Genomic DNA, 26,299 nt, shown 5'->3' on the forward strand with positions numbered 1-26,299 from the left:
GAGCACCCTGTAAACCCTGCGATGGGTCCGATGGGTGAAACAACATGTCGCCCGTGTAACCTAACGGTTGATCCTTGACGCGATCGTTAACGTTGTGAAATGAGTGGCGAGCGTCGTCTGCGGTTTATCAGATTGAAAGGACGGTATTGTGAATTCTCTTCGGAAATGAAAGGACAGGGGTGGGGTGGGGGGGGGGTGGTACCGTTAAAGAGCTGAAATAAAGTATTTACTCCGCTTCGGGAGAGGAGACACTCCTAAATCCCGGAGTAAAACCGTCGTCGTCGCGTCGTGGCCGAAGTTGGATGTCTTATTTAAAGGATCCGGCTAACTGGCTGCATTACAACGAAATTGAAAGAGACCTCTCCTCGAAACGAACGAACGAAGACGAGACCGGACTCGGTCAGAAGAGAGAGAAACACGCTCCATTCAGGTGAGCATTTTTCGTTTGATTCGCCCGGGATGGTGGGGGGGGGGCAGAGGAGTAGGAGGAGGAGGAGGAGGAGGCGAGTCGAGCTTTAATAAAGCCCCCGGTGCTTTTCCCACGCCGCGTACGAATAATTGCTCGCTATTAGCCGTCAAGTGCAGACTTAGGAGTTTAACAAGCCGTGAGAGTACGCGTTACACGGGACAAAGACCGAGAGGTGTGTATGCACAGGGAAGCAAGTGGCCAAGAACCGTTGGGAAAAGGATATCGCCGAAGAAGGACAGGGTTATAGGGCCACTAACCAAAAGCAAAAGGACCTCTCGCCGAAACCCACCCCTTGAACGACGACGACGCCGACGCCGACGCCGACGCCGACGACCACGCGTTTTGTCCGCAGTCCGCCACACGGTCTTCCTCATTTTTTGCATCCCCGTCCCGGCGGCAGAGCAGCGCAGCCGTCTTCTTTTTCCTTTTGAGCGATTGTCGCGTGATTCCGCGATGCAACCTGCCGGCAACTTCATGGTTCGCTGGTCGGTCGAACGGGCGCAAAGTCCCGGCGACGATCAAGGAACGGAAAAAAGCCTGTTCCAACCCCCCGGGTTCCGAAGGGTGCGAACCCTGAAGGGTGCGGGGACCGGGGAGGGGAAAAAACAAGAGAATCAAGATGTAGACGAGACCGTCCGCTCCTCTCCTCTCTGTCTCCTCTCTTTCTCTGTCTCTCTGGCGAGGGTGTCGCGTTGTGTCATTAACGAGGCGGCGCGAACCTGTATCATCGACGTCTATGAACAATGGACTGTGGCTCGGCCCCCCCTCCACCGGTGTTATTCGAGCATCTAGTTATACGCAGTTATTCAGAAAGAGCCCTGTGTGTTGTCTGTATGAAGTGTGCATCGCTGATTAAATAATACCGGGACCCCGGCGCAATAACGATTTCATCAATTTATTGCGTATCATCGATTGAACCTAACGCCGGCTCTATTAATTCACCGACGCTGGGCCCAGAGGGCATCAATTTGTAGCCGTCGGTTTGCTAACAGCTTGCACGACACTAAATTGTGATCCCACGGTAAATCGAACCGCGGACGAACCTCGATCATGCGACGCCGCGTCCCGAAAAAAATCTCTGAATTCTCGATCCGGAGCAATTCACCGCGAAAAGTTGCCAGGACCTTGCGGAGCATAATCAGGCTACGGATTTTTACGCGTTCGTGACGAAAACGAGCAGATGAATTTCGAAATTGTAAGGGGATCAACCTGTTACGTATTGTGACCGTGGAATTATGCGCATGGATTGCACTGAGGAGTGTCATGGATTCTAATGTTTTTCCAATTGATCATAACTAGACTCCGGATCTTTCTGCAACATAAAAAGTTTCTGAAGATTGCGAGACACAGTTGTATATTTTTCACTAATAATTTTAATCCAGTGAAAATAATATATCAACACTCTAAAAGTTTCTGAAGCTTCTCACTGCTTTAAACTGCACCTACTCGTGTTTGTAATGAATCCGTAAAATCCGGAGTCTAATCATGACAATAATGAATTTTTCAAATTTAATTCAACTCTCGCATGAATCGTCTGAAATGTTTCAATTGTTGACCGAAGTTGTCAGATTTTACTTCTAACTTTTGATCTTCAGAAAAAGGACAGTTTCAATTATGAATAAGGAATAATCCAAATGGTTCTTCCATTTCTGACCTTGCATGACCTTGAAGGTCACTCTGCAGTATACGGATGAGTTCGTCCAGACACACGCTTTCGTGTGATATACAACACTATACAGCATTCCATGTAAAAATCGAAGGTCACCTACATATCAAACAAAATAGTATAAACACAAAAAAATCATATACGCCATTGTGTTGCGTATAAAAAACAGTACTACATTTTCCTCTTTCATTTTTCTCCAATATTCACTATTTACAAGAAAAACGCTGGCCAGTAACAGTGTAAACACCCTGTATATGTCGCCAAGGCTTGGACGATAAATGTCGCGGAATTATCCCCACTACCACGAGGTATATCCCGCGAGGGGCCAAGAAGCTCGAGAGACCTCCGAAAATTCACTGTACAGTGAATTGTCGATATATGTCGCCGAGGCCTACATGTTAAATGTCGCGCAATTATCCCCACTACCGCGAGGTACATCCCCCGAGGGGCCAAGAAGCTCGAGAGACCTCCGAAACTTCACTGTACGGTGAATTGTCGATATATGTCGCCGAGGCCTAGATGATAAATGTCGCGGAATTATCTCCACTACCACGAGGTATATTCCGCGAGGGGCCAAGAAGCTCGAGAGACCTCCGAAACTTCACTGTACAGTGAATTGTCGATATATGTCGCCGAGGCCTACATGTTAAATGTCGCGGAATTATCCCCACTACCACGAGGTATATTCCGCGAGGGGCCAAGAAGCTCGAGAGACCTCCGAAACTTCACTGTACAGTGAATTGTCAATATATGTCGCCGAGGCCTACATGTTAAATGTCGCGGAATTATCCCCACCGCCGCGAGGCCTAAGAGTGCAATCATAACACGGGTATGTCACCTGCACGATACACGACGCCGGCGGGACCCGTGCTGCTGACATATATCGAGAATTCCACTGAGAACTTCTTCTTCAGAACTTCTCGTCGAACGATCAGCTAATAACTTACAATCTAATAAACGGTTCCTCATAATTGGAAGATTTTCCCTGGAGCTCGAGGGTGCGCATTCCTCGTGAACGTCGAGGGGACGGGGAATACAAACGGGCCCGGGAGCGAGAACGTAGACGCAGAGGAAGAAAGGCGAGTCGTCGACATTGTTGTTGCCTCGACAATGTAGCCATACGTTTGTATCGGGAACGGGGTATCGCTCTGAACTCGTATAGATGCTGCGTTAAACTGCGAAGAAAACGAAGCGGCACGGTTTGCTCGGTCGTCGTCGTCGTCGTCGTTCGCATGAAAACTGAAGTGATTTCGCGAGGATGAAAGGGGGCCTTTGGGGCGGGGAGGGGCGGCAAACAGGGGGATGAAAGAGGGTGGAACGCCGTAGCCAGAGAGAGAGAGAGAGAGAGAGAGAGAGAGAGAGAGAGAGAGAGAGAGAGAGTCGTCTATCGACCACTCTCACTTCTCTCGTCATCTTCTTCCTCTCGGTCTTGTGCATCTCTCGGTCGCCCCGGTCTTTAGGAGTAGATTCCCGGCAATCAACGGGAACGAAGAGAACCTTGCGCTCTAGAAGTGAGAGAGAGAGAGAGAGGGAGAGGGGGGGGCAAGAAGTCGCAATAAAATTGACGATCGGAGAAAAGAGAAGTTGTTAATTTCCTCTTTCCGGTTACTACGCCTTCGATCTCGTTGCTAATCCATCATCGCCTCCAGTACGTGCTCCGCGCAGACACGACTTACGTGTTACCCCCCCCCCCCGTTTTGCTTTAAAAAGAGATCTCGGGAATATTAAAAGTTTAATACTTCGTGCTACCGTCAGCCCTGAAGCTGCTTTTGCTGCTACTGCCGCCGCCGCTGTTCCTGCAGCTTCTCGACGTCGACAACGTTCCCCTTACCTGTTTCGATAACTCGACGAAGATTAATACGCAGCTGTTAATTAATACCGTTAGATATCTCGGCAAAGTTCACTTCTATGGGAGTGTACCTTGCCGTGTCAAAGACTGATGAAAACCGTCCACCGTCGGGGGAGGGGGAGGGGGGGGGGGAGCAACACTTCCCGACAGTGAGTAAATGGACCCGATCTCACGAAATCTCGCGTGCCCCGGAATTATTCTGAAGGGTCTTTTTATTAAGCTAATAACGCTCCCGCTCGCGGAGAACTCTTCTCCGTTGGTGCCGCGATTTACAAACAAACTGAAGGGACGTTGAACATACCGAACGCTTCCATCGACTGGAGGGTTTTTGATCTGAACTTGAAGCGCAAGGACATTTTCCCTGAAAATATTAATTACGGCCTCTCACAGGTGTTTTCATTACATTTGTTTGTAGGAACAGGATTATGTAAGGCGGGTGCCTTACAATAAATGCTCAAAATCAGGCGTACGTGACTGAGTCGTTTATTTACCAATTGAATGATGTCGCGAGAGCGTCCGAGGTGGTTCAATTAAAACCGGCGATTCGCTTCGACTCGCGGTTGAACTGATATTGCAACTTAGCAACGACCGGACTAGACTCTAAGTAACTCGGCGGAGAATCGGCTGTGACTTTTTCGTGAATCTCACCTCGTCGGTAGTCTCTGCCTTATATTCTCGAAAATGCTTGTCGGCTGATTGGTGGAAGTCCTTGCGAGGAACTTCCACCAATCCGTGCATTTTGCATAACACGCCCACGTTCCACGCCTCTCGTGCGTGAGAAGGGTGAGCGTGTCGTGCTGTTAAAAATCTAATTTTGGTGATGCAGCGGGGTGTCTTCCGGGCCCCGTGCTAAGTGCGGTACGTGACTGCTGGCTTGCGTCAACGGGCCCAGCTTTCCCGGGTGATAGAAACCAGGCACGCGTCGCTGGGACACTCTAGGCTGGAGACCCTTAGACTACCCAAAATTTATGGCGTCCACTTGCGCTATTGAGTTCGTCGCTAGGAACTACAAGGACACATCTGTCCGCTAAGTGGCCAAAAACGTTAAAGACGTTTTCTCACAAATAGCGTCTTATGCTGTGCAAACCATAAATCTTTCTTGGTGCTGGTGCGCTGAAGATTTCTCTTCCGGCGCCCCGCTAGCCGCTACATGTTGTTCATCACATTCGGTACATTTTGTTCCAAATATACTTCAATTAGGACATGAAGTGTTTGATCCAAGTGTAACGATCCAAATTCTCGAAATTATTAACCCTTCGTGGGCGATTACGGGTAGTTTATGTCCACAGTAAAATTTCACTTTTGAACTTCTTTTTTTCCAATATTCCATATTTTCCAAAAGCATTCCTCCCCGCGAAGGATTGAGAAAATTTAATGTGATTCTTGTGCAGTGATTTCTTCATATATGTCGTCAAGACCTGAATGATAAATGTCGCAGAATTATTAACCCTTCGTGGGCGATTATGGGTAGTTTATGTCCACAGTAAAATTTCACTCTTGAACTTCTTCTTTTCCAATATTCAATTTTTCCCGAAAGCATTCTTCCCCGCGAAGTGTCAAGAAAATTTAATGTAATTCTTGCACAGTGATTTCTCTATATATGTCGCCAAGGTCTCGATGATAAACGTCGCGGGACTATCCCCACTCCCGCGGGTTACACCTCGTGAGGGGCCACGAAGCTCGAGAGGCCTAGTAGTGTAAACATAACACGGATATGACATATATACGGGTATGGGTTGTTGACATATATCGAGAATTCACTGTATCTCGCGACGAATGCGACCACTTTCAGTTTTACACAACAATCCAGCCACTGCGTTTCCGGTCGGAGCAAGGTGTCCGATTTTCCAGAAATCACGGGCACAGCAGTTTAATTTGTTGAACCGATGATCCGTCCGATTGATTTCAAAAGGAAGGCCGGTGTCGTGTAACAAGCTGTACCGTTTGAAAAATGGAAAGTGAACAGCAAGAGGCCTTCGACAAGCGTGCTGGAGGCTGAATGGTCTCGCGCTGCTGTATTCCTGGTGTGCCGCGAGAGCAATGTTTGTCTGTGCGGGTACGAGTCGAGCAATCAGCGAATGTTTGCAGGCCCTTCCCAAATTCATTAGCGCGCGCTTTTCGTGCCGAGCTGAGTGAAAACATTTCGCATTTCGATGGCCGTAGCAACGAACCAACCCGTTCGCGTCGATATCGCCGCGTTCACTCTCGCAAGAAGCTTCCCCGAAAACCGAAGAAACCCCAGAACTCATCGGTTCTGTAAAGATATCCCGAACCATCGTGTCCAGTGATACGCGTGTCAACCTCAGTCGAATTATCCTGCGAAAAGTCCTGTAAAAATCGATCAACCGTCCGATTCTACTGACGGTACAAAACGGGCCTGATTGAACACCAAAAAATAAGTCGAAATAGTAGAACAACATTTTTCCGTACGAGGCTCTGTTTTCGAGAAAATCGATTTCAAATTCCGCCAAGCGGTGCTTAGCATTTGTAAGTAGAATCGGTCAGCCATGCACAGACGCGCCAGACTCGAGCTCGATTTTCTCGAAAACGCAGCCCCGTCGGAAAAAATTTTATTCTACATTTTCGACTTGTTTTTTCGCGTAGAATCGGCCCCGTTTAGTTCGCGAGGGTTGTTCTGGAGGTGGCAGTTCGAACGATCAATTAGAAAGTAGCGAGATTACTGGGGTTCGTTGGAGATTAACAGGACTCGTAAGCGGCCGCTCTTTCGGGTTCGCCCGTGTGATCGCGGAACGAGGAGCAATAATAAAAACCGGGCGGACGACTGGCGGTGGTTGTGGCCGGGTCGGCTGAATTCCACAGGAATTTTCGAGCCTTCCCCAACGGGTAATAACGAGGATTCGGCCTCGTTTATCACCACTTGTAGCTCTATCCCAACCCTGACCATCCGTGCCTCTTTCTCTCGCCCCGGTGTTTATAAAAGGAAGAAAGCAGAGACCCGACTATTTCGCTTTCAAGCCAGCTGCTCCGGCTCTGGCTCTGGCTCGCGACGCGTGGCCCCTTTCAGCCCCTTATTTCCAGACCGTTTTCAGTATCATCGTCTCTACCACCCTCGTCAACACCTCTACTACAGCCACGCTTCCAAAAGGATCTGTGACCGGGGACACTGACAAACGCAAGCTACTAGAGAACCAAATGCTGCTTTCTCTCTCTCTCTCTCTCTTCCTCTCTCCTACAGGTGCATGTAACCTTTGTATTTGGCTACGTGAGGCGAATCCGTACATTCGAGACCCGAGGCATCTTCACACGTTCCTATTCTACTTTTGCCTGGCCGACGCAGCTGATTCCCCTTCGCTCTCCGCCGCTTTACATCCGACATACTCGCGGCTTCAGGAAAACCAGCGAAACTGCTGATAGATTACCTGAAAAATAGATTTTCAATCAATCTGATATCCAGTTAATTTCAAACTACTTAACCCTCTGAACTCGAAGCCATTCTAACTTCAGACCTCAGTTATTTCATCGTCTTTAGAAACCCTGTAACGTTTAAATTGCGATCATTTCGTAAAAGAAAATAGTAGAACCTGGACTCATTTTGACGCTAAACCTACCGAGCCTTAAAAGTGACATGTTGTCTTATAAAAATGTTTATGTAAATATTTGTTTATTTATTTGGATTTGGTGCGGTTCGTATTATAAAGCATGCGCTACTAAATATATCTATGTAATCATTTCTCACGAAAGCATCTTTATAATTTCAGTACTTGCAAAATTGAAATACATATTTGAAACACAACAGTAAAATATTTTGTTTTATGTGTGTGATTGTCAAAATGAAAATATTTTATTTGCCGAAATTTTTCGTTCTATTTAAAGTAGCATTTTATTTGAACCACATTAAATTATACGATTTAAAGTAGTATTTTATTTGAACCACATGAAATTATACGATTTAAAGTAGTATTTTATTTGAACCACATTAAATTATACGATTTAAAGTAGTATTTTATTTGAACCACATTAAATTATACGATTTAAAGTAGTATTTTATTTGAACCACATTAAATTATACGATTTAAAGTAGTATTTTATTTGAACCACATGAAATTATACGATTTAAAATAGTATTTTAAATTCAGATGCCAAAGTCAGATTTTTGAAAAAAAAATTTTTTACGGAGATATACGCATGGTAAATAACCATTTCTTCGCTCCTGGGAATTCATCAGTTTTCAGTGCGATAGTTATGTAATTACTTCGCCTATAATTGAATACTTAGGGGTCTACAAATCATATCGGTTATTGCAAATGGCTTCAACTATTAACTGGCAAAACAAAAATTCTTCCAAAAAAAGTTGTTTAACATTAAGTAATATGGGCTAACCTGAAGCCCCTTTGCGTTACGCTCATTTTTTATTTATGGAGGAATACAAAAAATCTGGAACTACTGAACTTGACAAAACGATTAGTTCCGGACCAAAATCTATTAAAGGACTTGTTGTATGCTTCCATAAATAAAAAATGGGCAGAGAACAAAGATTTTCGATTAGAACATATTACTTAATGTTAACAACTTTTTACAAAAATTTTTTTCCCAAATAAGCGTTGCACCTGTGGCAATCTATCCACAAATTTCCAAACAAATTCGTTGGACAGTTTCGTTTTTACAGATTTTTTGCCGCTTTTTGGCCATTTGGCACCACTGTGCGTCGTTGGCGCAAAGATAAATGTGTCTCTCGTCTTGATCCGAAGGAGAACAAAGAGGCGGCGATCGCGCGGAAACCGTTCACCGCGAGTTTCGCGTTGGGCAACGTTTTCCCCGTGCGAGGCTGGGGGCTTCTCTTCCTCCGAGAAATCTCTCTGGTCCTGTGACGGAAAATGAAATCTGATATTGTAATTCCGCGCGTTTGTGTAACGCGACCTGCCACTGGAAACGCGCACCGTGCCGTCGGGCCGGGCCGGGCCGGGCCGGGCCGGGGCGAGCGATACCCGCGTCGCGGCAGTCGCCCTTTTTCAAACCGGACTCGCTGCACTTCGTGAAATGAATTTAAAGCGGCCCCACGACGGTGCACTACCCCATAGCCGCACACCGGCGAATACCGTAATATTAAAACACAAACCGGGGCTGCGTGTCACGGCGAAATCCGGCTATGAACCGCGTTTATGCGAGTACAGTTGCCTGAAGGTGCCAATCCACTGGTTTGCAACATTCAAAAAACCAAGAAAAATGTCCCAAGTTAACCCATTCAGTAGCAACCTCTTTGTTGCTAACCCTTTGCACTCGAAACTATTTTAACTAAAAAACGAAACATTTCTAGAATATTTCCCTTCTATGTATTTTTTTTTTTTTTTTTTTTGGTGTTATGCATACGAAAATTGTGCGATTTACTCGTACAATACTGAAGTGTTTAGTAATTTATTAAACACAAACAAATTTAATAATGTAAGAAATATTTTGAACAATGATACAGCAATTTTTAGTGGCGCCATTGGGGTGCTAAGGGTTAAATTTGTGCTCTGAAGGTCGGTATTTATATATTCTAGACGATTCGTGCCAAAAGTGAAATTAAATTTAAATAATTTGTTCCTACTAGACTACGGATCTTTATGCAAATATGGCTGATCAAAATTTTCAAAGTTAAGAATGTAAAAAATATTTTGAACAATGATACAGCAATTTTTAGTGGCGCCATTGGGGTGCTAAGGGTTAAATTTATGCTCTGAAGGTTGGTATTTATATATTCTAGACGATTCGTGCCAAAAGCGAAATTAAATTTAAATAATTTATTGCTACTAGACTGCGGATCTTTATGCAAATATGGCTGATCAAAATTTTCAAAGTTAACAATGTAAAAAATATTTTGAACAATGATACATGTTAGAAAATTCTTATGACCTGCCCTTTTCCGAGGTTCTGGGGTAAGTGCTGAGCGGTCTAACACAGTCCTCTTACCAGAAGGCACCCTTGCCTTCCCCCACTCCGTGGCCAGATCCTTCATAAGGACTATCTTTGTTCTTTAAGATAGCAGTACGACGTCGGGTCGTCTGCCATACTTAAAGATTCCTAACTTTCCAAACATATGTCAACGAATGCGCCCCATCGAGTACCTGAACAACTTCGAGTTGCCAGACATCATCTGGGGTTTGTCCGTCGACAGGAACTACAGCTTCGAGAGGCTACGCGAACCCTCGACCCTACCATAAATTAACCGAAAGCGGACTAGCGTCGGGCTATCTGCCTTCGATTTCTTTCAAAAACAAACTGTCGCTAACATACAGCAATATGTATTTAGTGGCGCCATTCGAGTGCTAAGGATTAAATTTGTGCTCTGAAGGTTGGTATTTATATATTCAAGCCGATTCATGCAAAAAGTGAAATTAAATTTAAATAATTTATTGCTACTGGACTGCAGATCTTATGCAAATATGGCTGATAAAAATTTTCGAAGGATGTTATAAAATAAAATTCGGTAGTATTTAGTACGATTTTTATTTACTTCATTCCATTTTCTGAAAATTTGTAAAAATTGGAAATTGCGTAAACATCCGCAGTTTAATCGTCACATTCAATTGGAAAAAATATCCCCATTCGGGGACGCCGATTGATTTTTATGCCGCTCCATAGTGCACGTTTCGAAATGGAGGTTATGGTACATAATGGATGAAGGATCACACCGTTATCACGCAAGTTGACATGACATTCTGAGAGCCAAGGGATTTCTGAATTGTATAAGCATTATTATTTCCAGTGTGTAACGCGATAGCGCATGATTTCCCGTGATATGATAGCAGTGTGCGTTCCTGGTTTCACCCGCCCAGTGTATTCGCACCTTAATAATAATGGAGCGTGTAGCGGAGAAAAAGAGAAGAAGCCGAGCGACGGGATCGATTTCAGAATCAATTTGGCGAGCCTCGAGGAAGATATAGAAGGAGGAATTAGGCGGGTATGAAAATTTGAACGTCGACGCGTGCGATACGCGTTCCGCACGAGCTAAGTCCGTGTTAGACGTTGTTTTTTCCTCCCGTGGAAACCGCAGAGAACGCGTTCGGCTCGTTTGCCGGCCGCTGCCAGACTTCTCTGCTTGTCCGTTCGTTATTCCGTGAATAAATAATTGAGCGAACATGCGCGCGTGCGAAAGCTTGATGAAAATTTCAATCGATGGCTTTTCGTCCGTTCACTGCTTCAAAATTATTCAGTGATCTCTTTCTCGCAGCCCAATCCGGTCTGGCCTCTCTCTCCCTTTCTCTCTCTGTCTCTCCCTCTTTTTCACCCTATTTCTCTCTGTTTTGCTTCATCCCTGACTCTTTTTGCGAGAGAAGTGACAATTCCTGAAGAGAGAGAGAAAGAGAGTGAGAGACCTAGAGAGGGTCTCAGAAGAGACTCAAAACGACGTCGCTTGTATAAAAATACTTCTCTCTTATTATCAGTCTCACAGTCCTGAACTCGCCTAAAATGGTGTAGCAGAATCGTGGAAAAATTCGTGAACATTCTACCTGGTTGCAGAAACGACTGTGAATTTTTTCCGAATTTTTCACTTGAAAATCGACTTTCCAAACATTCCGAAAATTCCTGATTTTATTCGCCGGTGTATCGACACGTTTATGCTATTATCGTAGTTGGGTCTTGTTTACTCGATCTATGTCCACAACACCGGTCTAGCCAGGGACATATATCGGCCAGGACAGCGGAGCCTCGAAGTCTAGAGGCCTCGGTTCATGACCCCTCACGGGGTATACCCGGCGGCAGTCGGGTTAGTTCTGGGACTTTTATCGGCCAGGTATTTGGGACACATATAGAGTAAACTTATCCGGCTGTACCCTTCGCGATACGCGCCACGTCGCGTACTACGTACTTAGAGGAGTACAGAGTAGATTAGAGTCTATTAGCTAATGCGAGATAGCGTCCTCTAATGCGACGCTAATCTGCGAAAACATACTTTTTGCTCGCGATAAGATTGCGCGGAGACACGGTCGTGTATTTGCATTTTCGCGTGCAAGTAAATAAGAGCGTTGTTGTCTCCGTGTGATTTCTTTATCTCGGTTCGCTGGACGTAGCGTCCGGATCCTCTATTGAGTCCCGGAGACCTGGTGTTATCGTCGGGCTTAGGGTACGAAGAAGTGTTTTCCCAACAACTTCCCATAGATACGTTCATCCTTATGATGCCAAACGATTCTATACAGATCGTTGTAGCGACGCAGATCAGCGTGCCGGCCGAATAACATCGCAGAGCGTGCTGCTAGTCGCGCCATTATCGCCCGTGTAAATTCCATTTTCATCGGTCGCCGTAGCTGCGTCGATTGTTTTCCTCGTGTGCTCGCCAAAAGCAGGAAATACTCGGGCGATTCGTTCCTAGCCTGAACGGGGAGAACGGGGCGAGAAGATCTGCTTCTTGGTGTGCCTCTCCCGTGTGCAAGGCGCGTCTTTATTCTCTCTCTCTCTCTCTCTCTCTCTGTCCGACTCGCCAACTTCCAGCTCTGTTAGCTTCTTTTTGCGCGTGCGTACACGGGACCGTCTCTCTGTCTCTCTCACACTCTGTCTCACACTCTCACGCTTCTCTCTGTGCATACACGCGTACAGACACAGAGAGAATGCACACGTGCAGCAGGCATGTAAATAAGCGATTTCGAGTAACGCGAGGCATGCGAATGTTGAATTATCCAGCGGATCGATCATACTTTTGTTGCAATATTACAACGGTGAATCCTGGAGGACGATAGAAAGAGAATGAGAGAAGGGGAGAGAGGGAGATACACCGAGGAGGCCCCCGGGCAGGAAGTACTAGTCGAGTGATAGAGTTGAGTGCGGGGAATTTTTATGGGTAAATCGATGTTGCATGCGGAAAGGGCGAAGAACGAAGAGGGGGGAGAGGTGCGAGAAGACGAAGAGCTCCAGGCCTGGCTTTGGAAGAGGACAAAATCACCGGGTGAGACGGAGAGAGAGAGAGAGAGGGGGGGGGAATGGAACAGACACCGGAGCTGTCGGTGGGAGCAGGAGAGGCTGTGCCATAGAGTGACCGAGGCGAACGCGACCCAAAGGAGGAAAAGAGAGGTGTTGCGAACCTCGGGTGAAATGTGCGAACGCAAGAGCGAGCAGGAGGCAGCGAGGTAGTGAGGCAAAGGGCGCTAGAAATCTGGGGCGGGGATAGACCCGGGGCTTTTGCGCTGTGCACGCGACCTTGAATGCCAGCCAGCCTAGACCTTGCTACAGCTCTTTCGCTTGGCTTGCTTAGTCCAGAGACCACCGCTCTCTGCTGCTGTAGATACTGTTGTTTCGAGCGCCACGGCCTAAATCCGATATCTCTCTAGCCTGCTGCTGCTGCTGCTGCTACTACTTCCTCCTTCTTCTTGCCTCACCTTATCCTACCAGCCGAGCGATCCCGACGATTACGTAAAAGATGAAAACACGAATTATCGCCGACTGGATCGCGGGTAATTCTGCTTGGACGGCGTGCAATTATAGCAGAACGGAATACGATGCTATCCGAACGTTCTGTTAGCTTGCTCTCTTAGTTTAGGCGACTTCGAAGGCCTACAGGTTTTCTAGATGTTGTTGGGACTCCGTCGGAATCCTGGGAGCGACTCTAATCGCCGTGGCTTGGACCCCCCTGTCGTCAAAATAATTTGTTGATTAGCTCTGCTTTAACATTAGGTTTACAGTCGGCAAAAATTGTCGAAAAATTTGTAAAAATTTACCCCTTGTACTGTAACATCGGGTCGTAATGAAGATTTCCAACTGGTTCTACTGAATATGTATGCTATTCATTTCTCGTATACCGAAATAAAATTCTATTTTGTCGTCGATATACGCATAGTCGTTGGAGAATAGATAGATAAATATACACTACTTCCTTCTTCTAGATAATTATAAACGACGAAGAAGTTCCAATCACTGCAATCTAAGATAATTTGTAGTGCAAGGAGTTAATGTAAAATAAACGGTAAGAATTGTTCGGTAGAGTTTAAAAATACGAAAATGATACCTTGAACAATGTTCAAAAATGTTGTGCTCATATATGTATGCGCTGTTTGAAAAAAGACGCAGAAATGACAACAGGCTAATCCATTATTCATGTGCTCAGTTGCCATAGTCCTAGTATTATGGCTGTAGGTCTGGCTCACTAAAACATTCACAATGCAGCAAAATATGACGCGTTTCCTGCGCAAATATTCAGGACAAACGTCGAAATGCAGACTTTCTAAACGTGTATATTTTTGTCTTAAAGGTCTTCGGAGAATTTTGTCATGATTACTTAAATCTTTAAATGCATAAATTCCTCCGATAAATTTTCCGTTTTACATTTAATTTTATGAGAAGCTAACCGAGGCAGAACGTTCCTTCATTGATGAATTTCCACAGTCTAATTCAATTTTATCTTTTGTACTGATACTATCATAGACGGACAATACATATTAAATATAATAGACATAAAATGGACATAAAATCTGCAGTAGCAAAAGTGGTGCTACTTTTTCTAGTCTTGTAGTTGATAACTTTGGAAAGTTTTAAATAATTGTAGAAAATTTTATCTTTTGTACTGATACTATCATAGACGGATGATAAATATTAAATATTATAAGTGGACATAAAATCTGCACTAGCAAAAGTGGTGCTACGTTTGCTAGTCTTGTAGTTGATAATTTTGGAATGTTTTAAATAATTGTGGAAAATTTTATCTTTTGTACTGATACTATCATAGACGGATGATAAATATTAAATATTATAAGTGGACATAAAATCTGCAGTAGCAAAAGTGGTGCTACTTTTACTAGTCTTGTAGTTGATAATTTTGGAAAATTTTATCTTTTGTACTGATAGCATCATAGACGGATGATAAATATAAAATATTACAAGTGGACTGTGGACATAAAATCTGCACTAGCAAAAGTGGTGCTACGTTTGCTAGTCTTGTAGTTGATAATTTTGGAAAGTTTTAGATAATTGTGGAAAATTTTATCTTTTGTACTGATACTATCATAGACGGATGATAAATATTAAATATTATAAGTGGACATAAAATCTGCACTAGTAAAAGTGGTGCTACTTTTACTAGTCTTGTAGTTGATAATTTTGGAAAATTTTATCTTTTGTACTGATAGCATCGTAGACGGATGATAAATATAAAATATTACAAGTGGACTGTGGACATAAAATCTACACTAGCAAAAGTGGTGCTACGTTCGCTAGTCTTGTAGTTGATAATTTTGGAAAGTTTGCAAATATATGTTCGCAGTGGTACGAGTCTGCAAACTAGTCAAAATATGGCGAACGAGGTTCGCAAGCCTCCTGCTCGCTGGAGCGATCACGATGGGTGGGATCATAACGGACCTTCGGTTACGACCGCGCCTAGAATCCAATGGATTCAACATAACTTCGCTTATCCACCTGCCTTTTTATGTTTTTGCAAATTGCACGGTTCTCGAGGATCGCAGCGGCATCTGCCTTGAGGATTGCGAGACTCCCCTAATCACGTGACTAGAAGTATACCGGTTTCCCGCTAGGATCTACCGATCACAAACTTAGCTAACCGGTGTTTCTTGTAAAACCATAAAAACAATCGTAAATATTTTGTTTCCCAACCGAATAACATTTGCCTCCAGAAAAGTAACTAACCTTTAAGAAAAAAAGACTATCCAAATAAAAAAGAAACCTAAACAACTATTTTCGAGGTATCCCGCACAATACAACTTGAATTAATGCCGCCCATAATGAGACACGATAGGTACACCGCAGGAGCATGTGTACAAACAACAATAGCGGCCAGTCACTCATAATTAACACGTTCATAACGTGAAACGTAATATAACTGCCTATTTGAATTAGTTGCGCGTTCGTATAGAACGCGCGTAATCATTCTTCAATTCTTAACCAACCGGGATTGATCATGCAAACAAACGCCGAATTCCCTTCGAAAAACATAACCATTAATATAATTTAACAATACATAAATCGTCTTTCATATTTCCTGCTTCTTATCCGTAAATTTCTGTGTAAACTTCCAGTTTGTTCTACCGTTAACAATACGGGTTTTCACCGGTTCAAACGTCATTTTACTCTACACGTCACGTGACTTGCAGTGCCTGTCGAAAATTTCGGTAGAAATTTCTAGTCGATGCTCGTGCTTATATTGAGAATACAATTCGCTTCTCTGCGAGCAGGGCCCGCCCTAGCGGTTACGACGCCCCGGACGAAAAAACAAATTGCCGCCCCTTTTTAAGCACTAAGCACCGCGCTGAACAAAATGACCTTTTTTTTTAGCTAAATTGTCTGGCAAGGGTAGTCGGAAATTTTCTATTAACTAAATATTTAAAACATCACTATTTTTCTCACACTTACAGCCAAAGCCAAAATCGCGCCCCTACATTTTTGCGCCCCGGGTAGATGCTCGGGTTGTCCCCCCCCCCCTTCAGCGGGCCCTGTTGCGAGTCGTGTGACAATAGGCTGACTGTTATTATTGGCTCTTTGGGTGTAGTGCGGGCACAGACCGCTAGAGTCGGCACTGTTGCCGGTGCTACGATTCAAACGTGTAACGATTGAGCTTCTACCCTAATCTATTGTGCGCCGCGTGTAAGCTTCAAACTGTGTGTTGATTTCCGATTTTACTGTGCAGACTGCAAGATTTTGGACAATAAAATGTTCTCCAAACAGGACGATAAGAAACAACAGAAGAATTACAAGTTTCCTTTGACGAAACTGAAGAACGTGTATTGCACATATTGCAAACATCAGTTTTTTTTGCAAGGTAACAGTCAACTTTTTCGAACTACTCATGTACCGGCTTCGTATATTTCTCTCTTTGCACATTGCACGTGCTAGCAACAAGTATTAATTTCTAACAATTTGTGAAATTTCAAGGGTTAGTTTTTGAAATTAGTTACTATTTCCGTTTGCACATTAGTCCAACTTCCAGTTTGTTCTACCGTTAACAATACGGGTTTTCACCGGTTCAAACGTCATTTCACTCTACACGTCACGTGACTTGCAGTGCCTGTCGAAAATTTCGGTAGAAATTTCTAGTCGATGCTCGTGCTTATATTGAGAATACAATTCGCTTCTCTGCGAGCAGGGCCCGCCCTAGCGGTTACGACGCCCCGGGCGAAAAAACAAATTGCCGCCCCTTTTTAAGCACTAAGCACCGCGCTGAACAAAATGACCTTTTTTTTTAGCTAAATTGTCTGGCAAGGGTAGTCGGAAATTTTCTATTAACTAAATATTTAAAACATCACTATTTTTCTCACACTTACAGCCAAAGCCAAAATCGCGCCCCTACATTTTTGCGCCCCGGGTAGATGCTCGGGTTGTCCCCCCCCCCCCTTCAGCGGGCCCTGTTGCGAGTCGTGTGACAATAGGCTGACTGTTATTATTGGCTCTTTGGGTGTAGTGCGGGCACAGACCGCTAGAGTCGGCACTGTTGCCGGTGCTACGATTCAAACGTGTAACGATTGAACTTCTACCCTAATCTGTTGTGCGCCGCGTGTAAGCTTCAAACTGTCTGTTGATTCCGATCTATTACGTGGATCTAAATATTTGACTGTGCAGACTGCAAGATTTTGGACAATAAAATGTTCTCCAAACAGGACGATAAGAAACAACAGAAGAATTATAAGTTTCCTTTGACGAAACTGAAGAACGTGTATTGCACATATTGTAAACATCAGTTTTTTTTGCGAGGTAACAGTCAACTTTTTCGAACTACTCATGTACCGGCTTCGTATATTTCTCTCTTTGCACATTGCACGTGTTAGCAACAAGTATTAATTTCTAACAATTTGTGAAATTTCAAGGGTTAGTTTTTGAAATTAGTTACTATTTCCGTTTGCACATTAGTCCAACAGATTTGCAACAATATTCCAGAAAGGTAAACTAAAATTTCACGCCGGTTTATATTGGAATCATTAAAAACGGGAACCTGAATTTAGCACAGGTTAGAATTACGTTGAAATTTGTGAGGATAATATTTTTGTTTCCTACGCCCTTTCATCATTTTTATGTTCTGATGTATGGTCTAATTTAAAGAAATGTTTATTTGCATTTGTTTCAGAATTCATACCTTTGCGTGGGTTGATTCCTTTATTGATGGAATGTGGACACATTGTATGCGATAAATGTGCAAAGTTGGCTTTCAGCAAACCTTGTCCCTCCTGCCATCTAATTTCACAGGACAAGGACAAGGATTGTGCTTCGATGCCCATTCATATTTATACATTGGGTCTGATGGTTTCGTCTCATAATCGACTAATCGATATGGAAGATTTAGATATCTCTTTCACCAAGCCCTCTAGCTCAAAATTGAAGCAACAATGTATACGAGGTTAGCATTACAAGAAGGTATAAACAAAGAGTTCGTAATTCTTAACAACGAATTCACCTTATTTTCAGGATTTTGCCAAGAGTGTGGTATCCAGGCATTGGTAAAGTGTCCGCAGTGCGATGCTCTTTATTGCTTTAATTGCTATGCTAAGGTATATGATACTCTTTTCATCGGACTTCATTCGTTTCTATATTATTTTACATAAAGAATATTTTATAAGAATTTCTGTTACACAAGAAAAATTTTGGTAAATAAAACTGTGCTTGGATTTGTTCACAGATTCATGGACGTGCCTTGAACAGTCATTCAAAAATTATATTGTCCGACAATGTCACCAAAGAGTCTTGCATTGTACAGAACACTTGTTCAGAAAAATGCAAGGAACCTTTAGGATATTTTTGTGAAACTTGTGAGATAGCTAGGTGTTCTCATTGCATATTAAAATCGCATAAACATCACAATTACGTGTCACTATTAGAAAAGGTTTGTATACTAATCATGGCCAGAAAAATATATTTTTTCTCTATTTTACATGTACAACAAGGCATTCTTACTTTTTGTTTACAGAATCAAGTGTTCCTGGAAGAGTTCCGTACAACGTTCATGCGTGCTGTTCAGAAACTGCAGAGGGTTCATCAGGGGCAAAAGGTAAGTGTCAACATGATCTTTGTTACAAAAAAGTCTATTATTTCATTACATATACAGAACGAACGTGTACGAGCTATAAAATTATAAATAAATAAGTTTATTCGATACGTCTAACAGCTATTAAGTATGAATAGAAAATTGAAGTGTCGTTACATATTTCTAGTAGTTACATATTTCTAGTAGTTACATGCCGTTCCCTGAAAAGTGGAAAAGTATTCGATTAATTTATTGTCACGGGAGCATTTATTGTCTATGTTCTTGAGAGCAGTGCATGTATTATCCTTGTAGAAAAGTTTGACCAACATTGGCCATTCGATGCATGCAGAAATACAAAAATTTTCTATAAAGTAGCGAAGTATATCCTGTTATAAATAATTACGCAGTACAAATATGACTAGAGGGAATGAAAATACTTATTGACAATATTCAGTTATTTCACACTAGTTTCAGCATTCCTGACGGCTTTTTGCTTCCTTGAACGATTAGCTTCGATGTCATAGTTGTATTTATATGTATTAGTGAAACAGGACAATTTGATTTTTATTAGTACAGAGATCTCTCGTATAAAAAATTCCTCTTAAAAGTATGCTAAACATAAATCACACACATGGAACCTACACTATACGTATTGCACATTTTCAAATTTCATAAAATCCGCTCACACTCGACCAGAGTTGGGCATTATTTAGATAAAAAATTATTTAAATAACGATTCGAATAAAAGATACTTTATCTTTATTCGTTATTCGAAGGTTCGGATAAAAAAAGTATCTTTATCCGACGAGTATCGGATAAATACTTTTATTCGACGAGAATTTATCCGACGAATAAAGATAATTTTTTTTATTCGAAGCGGATTTATTCGAACTTCGAATAATTTTTTCATCTTTTATCTGTATCTTTTATTCGAAGGCTTCGAATAAATCTTCGGATAACTTTTGCCAGCTCGACGAATAAACGGCGACGACGGCCGACGAGGACCGACGAGCGCCGAACGTCGAAGACCCAGCGACTGCCAAACGGCACACAATGTAAGCAAACGGAGAATCGTGCATTATTGGCAATTTATGCTTGTATGTTTTTAATCAGAACAATATTGTTAAGACGAACGAGTTGTAGAGCTTGTTCCGATCGAAATGAGTCCAAACACGACATCATTTGGACTGTCTTTAATGAGATTGTAATTTTTATCGTAACATTAGGTATCAGTGAAACTTGTTCGATTACACTCGAATTTGACCACATTTTCATCAGGAAAATCCCCTCCATTCGCTCGTCACAATTTTATGAGGATATGTTGAAAAATCTAAAAGTTTAAACTTTCATTCGTGCGCGATTCTCCATCCGCTTACATCGTATGTCGTCTGTCGTCGCTGGGTCTTTGATGCTCGGCGCTCGGCAAAAGTTATTCGAAGATTTATTCGAAGCCTTCGAATAAAAGATACAGATAAAAGATGAAAAAATTATTCGAAGTTCGAATAAATCCGCTTCGAATAAAAAAGATTATCTTTATTCGTCGGATAAATTCTCGTCGAATAAAAGTATTTATCCGATACTCGTCGGATAAAGATACCTTTTTTATTCGAACCTTCGAATAACGAATAAAAATATTTTTATCTTTTATTCGTTATTCGAAATTTTTATTTAGATAAATATTTTGCCCAACTCTGCACTCAACTATGCAGAGTATACAATTTACAAAATTGTTGCTACAACAAACAATGGCAACAAGGATCGGTCCGACGCGCGATTAAAAATTCGAATAATTTATCTACTAGCTATGTATTCGTCATTCTTCTTCTTCTTCATTTTTCTTCACTGCCGGTTTGTCTTTGAGCTTCTCCTTTTCCTTCTCCTTCTCCTCCTTCTCCTTCTTCAACTTCTCCTTCAGCTTCGCCTCCATTTCCTTGAATTTTAGTTCCAAATACCGATCTACTTCCGGGCCGGTAAAGTCCTCGGGAAACTTCGGCATTACCGGCAAGATGTACTTGTAGAGTCGTTCGTTTAGCACGTATAATTGCGTGGTCGTCTCGCACTTTACGTTGAACCACCAGTCGCACGTTAGGGCCACTTGGCTGAATATGGTACCGTTCGGGCACAAAAACGACGATTTCCCTCCGTTCAGATCGCAGTAGTGCCACACCTGCAAAACAGAGCAGTTAAAAAAAAAAAGATGAAGTTGCAATTCCGTCAAAATAATTAGATTCTTCAATATTCTTGTAGAGCACAAAAAGACGAAGCCAACGACTACCATGATCGTACCCGTACGATCATTCAGTCTCAAGACATCCGTGTCTGGAAGGAACAAACCTAATCTTTCAAATATAAATATCTCGGGACTAAACAATCGTACTGGTATGTTCATGGTACTCGTTCAATTCGTCATTCGGAGCTCTCCAAGAATATCGAAGAAAATGTATAGAATAGCATACAAAAAACATGACCTTGAAATTTTCTTTTCTTTTTTAAATTGCCTCGCGAGTCGAAACTCAGAAGTAATGCTAATCAGGATAGTACACAGACTCGTATAAGGCTTATTAAGTCGCAATTCTTGGCCCCGTGCCTCGAGAGTCCACATCGCTCAATAAAAATCACATTTAGCCTTCACACCCTCGCAACATCGTACCTGGCATCCAGTTTCGGGATCCCCGAAGAACCCTTTGTACCGTTGTTCCTTGCAGCTGAAATTGGTCAGCGGGATGCTGGAGTACGCGGGATAATCAACGTGAGCTTTCCCCTGTGTCGCTCCATACCTCACGGACGTCTGCGGTACGCTAAGTTTCGGCGTTGAAATTTTATTCGGCTCCGTGTAACTGTAAACCGAAGTCTCGGGGGTCGCCGTGCTCGGTGGAGGAGGGGGCGGCGGAGGAGGAGGGTATTGATCCTGCTGCAGCACGTCCTCGTTCAGATTTTCCGTGATCTCATACGAGTTTTCGTTAGGTCCCTCCCCCGGGAGCTGATGATTCACCGGGGGTCTAACCGTGGGCAGGAACACTTCTTTGTTCTTGATCGGAGAATCCTGAACCACGGGGATGTAGTACTCTAACAGCTTATTATTCCCAACGTAGCCGGGCTCCGGCTTGTATAGCTGGTCTCTCATGAAGTTCGGCTCCAGTTTCTGGCTATTTAAACCGTCCTCCAAGTAAACCGGCTGAGGCGGTAGAGGATCTATCTCCTCCTCGTACGACGTCACTTTGTAACGCTCTGGATCGTCGGTTATGTACAGAGGATTCGGCGTCACTTGGAATCTCGTTTCCGTGATGACCTTGGGCCTCGTCTGCGGACGTTTCGCGCTCGAGACCTTCAACCTCGGCGGTGGTTTTATCAATGGGATCAGCGGTCCTTGCTGAACTTGCGGGAACTCTTCTTTCTTCTTATTGTGGAGGATGTTCAGTATCTCTGCCAGGGTCCTCAAGCTGTTGTCGATGTTGTCTCTGCTCAGTATTTCAGGAAGACGTTCGCTGAGGTGCAAACTCTCCACTATCTGATCCAGATTCACATTCGGATTTCGGATTAATTGGGGACCCGGTTGCTTCTCCTGGGCCGGTTCTAGCTGCGGCCTTGGAACTCCTTGGAACTCCTTCCCGGGATAGTGAACTCCATTTGCAATTGGTCTGACGTTATAGTTCAACGCGTACTCGTCCCGAACGTTAGCCAGCGCCGGGTTAGGCTTGGCCAATTGTTTTCTGGGTGAGTGATCTCGACCATTTGTCGAGTAAGGTCTTGATGGTCTCGCGTTCGTGTAATATCTATGATCCTTGCGTGCGAACTGGCTCGGTATAGCTGTCGCCTCAGGGTACGCCGGTTTCTGGCGTTGATATGCTTGATACTGACCGGGATAATCGTCGTGACCAATTTTAGCGGAGTATCTAACAGGTGCGAAGTAGTCGTTGTCGTTTCCCAGCTGGCGGGGGTCGTATTGTACGGAGGGAACGAATTTTCTGTCCTGACTCGGGTCGTTTAGGCGAACTTTCGCTTTCCTAACGTTGGCCAGCCTGGCGAAGGGCTCCGGCTCTTTTCTTAGCGAGGCGTCGCTTTGGTACTCCTTCGCCGAGGTCTGCGGTACCGGAGTTTGCCCGTTGACGTAGTTGCTGGCGACATAGAACGTCATGTAGGGTATCAATCTTCTGTATCTCTCCTTGAACTCCGCTAACGTTATCTGCGGTAAGGATTCTTCATCCTCCTCCTCAGCCAGTAGTTGCGTCGAGCTCGAGTTCGACGAGGACTCCGCGCCCGTTCTCAGAGATAGCACTGTAACAACACCAAACGCGCATTCAAACATCGTTAACCCATCGATCACAATTAGGCAAAAATAGAAATTGTTCAAGTCAATATTACGAAATGAAAGTTGAATGAAAATGCATTTCCTCTTTGTATAATTTGTAATGTCTACAATTTTGTATTTGACCAATCCATTTTTGTCGTAAATTCATGAAATCTGCAGCTACAAGGTGCGTATGCACTGAATTCCCGATATAAGTCCCTACAAGCCTCGCGTTTAGAGGTCCGTGGAACGCAAAGATAGAAATTGTTCAAGTCAATCGTACGAAATGAAAGTTGAATGAAAATGCATTTCCACTTTGTAGAATTTGTAATGTCTACAATTTTGTATTTGACCAATCCATTTTTATCATAAATTCATAAAATCTGTAGCTGTAAGGTGCATATACAGCGAATTCCCGGTATAAGTCCCTACAAGCCTCGCGTTTAAAGGTCGTGGTGGGCGGGGTGGTGAATTATATACAATTTGGTCTCATTTTAATCAGAAAAATGCAAATGAATATGTTAGTGAAAGTCTCATAAAAAAATAATGAAAAATCAGCCTTCTTGTCCCTATCCGTCTATATGTCCCGGGTTTGGGACATATAGACGAGAGGGTCATTTACATTTCCAGCGTGCACTGCGTATTTCAACCGCAACGTTCGACGCGAACCACAGATTTCGTCTAAATGTCTCTCGTCAGAACCGCGCAAGGGACTTATATCGGGAATTCGCTGTAGTTGGTCCTTTTCCGAACGACGACTTATAGTTTTTCTTAGACATGGTTGTAGAGCGTGAAGAGACGATTCCAACGAGTATAATGATCATACGGTTACGATCATACAGTCTCGAGATATTCGTGTCTGAAGCGCGAGCTCCTAAGCTAGACCCTAATCCAGAGGTTACCGAATATCTTGAGCTTGAATGATCGTAGTGGTACGTTCATGGTAGTCGTTGGATTCGTCTTTCGACGCTCGACAGGAATATCGAATAAAATCTATCGGGTGTCGCTTCAAAAGACACCGATGTCCTCGAGGAAGGTAGACATTTAGATGATCCCGTTTAGCCGAGACTTCGGACATTCAAATATGATTCGAAAATCCAACAATATCGCGTTCCGGGAATCCCGTCGGATCAAATTCAGTTTACCCCATCACCGTGATACTAGCATCCCAGAAAACCGTGATACCGTCGCGTAGTCGGACTGTAAAATTCCGTGGCAGCGGCTGCAGGCGGCGGCGCTCTCGAGATCGGTCATTTGATAAATGTATCTACCGTGGAGATTCCTCTGGATTCAAGTGTTTTCGAGTGTCGCTCGCACCGACAGCGAGACCCGAGGGTGCCGGTAATCAACGTTGGCGAACGTGTCGTATTACGACGACGTTCCACGTTCGCCCAGGGGAGCTGATAAAAATCAGACGCAGGGGGTAAACCAGTTCCTTATAACCGCATGAGCAATGTTTCCTAATCGGCCTTTCGAAAAATCACCGGCGCGGCGTCGTTATGTCGCTCTTCCTTCCCGCGTCTCGATCTCAATCTCGATCTCTCTCTCTCTCTCCTCTCGCAACGAATACGTGCGAAGTAATGCGTGCGCGTTGCACTCTCCCGCCCCCGGTTGAAATTAAATTAGAAGGAAAATATTCGGAGAGCCGTCCACCGCTTTTGCACGTGCACCCCGTGATAGCAAGAATAAAGGCTCCTGCGTGTGCGCGCGCGTACCGCGTATCCGTACACGTACATGCACGCGCGCACACAGAGCGCACGAGAAGCGCATGTGCGCGTGCACTCGTGCAGGATATATTCGCTCTGGCACGTTCGAGTGCTGCAACCACTAAAAACGTACCAATCCTCCACCCTCCAGCTCTTCAACCCTCAACCCTACCGACTACCTACCACCCCCGTTATTCCCGTTCTCCTGGATCGTACAGGACGGCTCAATCTTCCCCGTGACACCAGTCGGGCTCCATCGAATCCGATCGATTCGCTAATTATGCCACGCTGCGCGATACACCTTCACTACGCTATTTCTTTCCGTAGACTGGTATCGGCCTTCATCGACTGGCTCGGACAAACAGGTCGAACTCGTCAAATGAAATTCGATTCTCATTCGAAGAAACAAAATGGTTTCTAGAAATTCGATCTTTTCACCTATTCGTACAGTACTGCGAATTCTCGATATATGTCAGCAACGCGGGTCTTGTCATGTATCATCCAAAACTTATGTTTACACTCCTCGGGGTCCGAGGCCTTTCGAGCTTCTTGACACCCCCCCCTCCATGGGGTACAATTCCGTGACATTTATCATCCAGGCCTTGGCGACATATATAGAGAAATCACTGTACAGTAGTCCCCCCGTAACTGTCAGTTCCAGTGACAGTTCCAGTAGAGATGCTACATTCTTTCTAGTGTGCCTAACGTGGAGAAGCATAGTAATCGAAAAAGAGGGACTGAGGTTCGGCACTTCGTTGTTCTTTTTCACGTCTGAAAGTTTAACACTAAACCTACCACGGTCAAAATGACCGGTTTTCAATGTCACAATGATCGAAATTAGAAAAACGTTTTCATAGGAAATTACTGAATTGGCTTCTTTACTTAAGCACATATTATAATGAAAATTATCCAAAGTTTATGTAAATTCAATCTTTTCTATAAGACGTTTCACTTTTACACGTTTTGTGCTTGGCAGGTTAGTCACCTAGTACACGAGCAATTATAATCGTAATTGTATCGTGTTTGGTGTCGTTGTAATTAGAGAAACGGGACGAACACGATGGTAAAAGTTTCATTAACACTGGAACGACCGAGCAATAAATGCGACTGACGTATATTGCTTTGTAACAGTGGCAAGACCGTGCCCATTCAGACTTCATACAACTTTCATTGTAATATGTGCTTCAATGAAGAGGATTTCCGATGAGAAGATTTTTACAATTTCAGTAATTGTAAAAGAAAAAATCAGGGAGCAGTCATTTTGACTGCTCCGGTCGTTCTAGTGCAACAAAACTCAATCTTTCGCTTCGCTTGTATTGGTGCGAGTCTCACCGATACTCTGCCCTCGCCGCTGGTCGATTCCGAGGGGGATGCCCCCTGTAGTGGGGATGAAATGTCGACAGTTACGGCAGAGACCGTTGCGACAATTAC

At 43.8% G+C, this 26,299-nt stretch overlaps 2 protein-coding genes across 2 annotated transcripts in view; one reads left to right on the forward strand and one right to left on the reverse strand.

Moving 5' to 3' along the window:
* The first annotated feature begins 16,572 nt into the window (after positions 1-16,572).
* The window catches only part of Qin (tudor domain-containing protein qin), a 416,046-nt gene continuing 406,319 nt past the window's right edge, over positions 16,573-26,299 (forward strand). Inside the window, exons 1-5 of the mRNA XM_076799987.1 lie at positions 16,573-16,681; positions 17,981-18,250; positions 18,319-18,401; positions 18,530-18,733; positions 18,818-18,898. Coding sequence (XP_076656102.1) covers positions 16,573-16,681; positions 17,981-18,250; positions 18,319-18,401; positions 18,530-18,733; positions 18,818-18,898 — 747 coding nt within the window. The remainder of the gene's footprint in view (positions 16,682-17,980; positions 18,251-18,318; positions 18,402-18,529; positions 18,734-18,817; positions 18,899-26,299) is intronic.
* Positions 19,197-26,299, reverse strand: part of LOC143361106 (uncharacterized) — a 90,168-nt gene continuing 83,065 nt past the window's right edge. The window contains exons 2-4 of the mRNA XM_076800366.1: positions 21,525-23,149; positions 20,565-21,041; positions 19,197-19,555 (exon numbers count right to left, since the gene is read on the reverse strand). Coding sequence (XP_076656481.1) covers positions 20,688-21,041; positions 21,525-23,149 — 1,979 coding nt within the window. The 3' untranslated portion in view covers positions 19,197-19,555; positions 20,565-20,687. The remainder of the gene's footprint in view (positions 19,556-20,564; positions 21,042-21,524; positions 23,150-26,299) is intronic.

This window comes from Halictus rubicundus, chromosome 14 (assembly GCF_050948215.1).
Source record: "Halictus rubicundus isolate RS-2024b chromosome 14, iyHalRubi1_principal, whole genome shotgun sequence".
Lineage (NCBI taxonomy): Eukaryota > Metazoa > Arthropoda > Insecta > Hymenoptera > Halictidae > Halictus > Halictus rubicundus.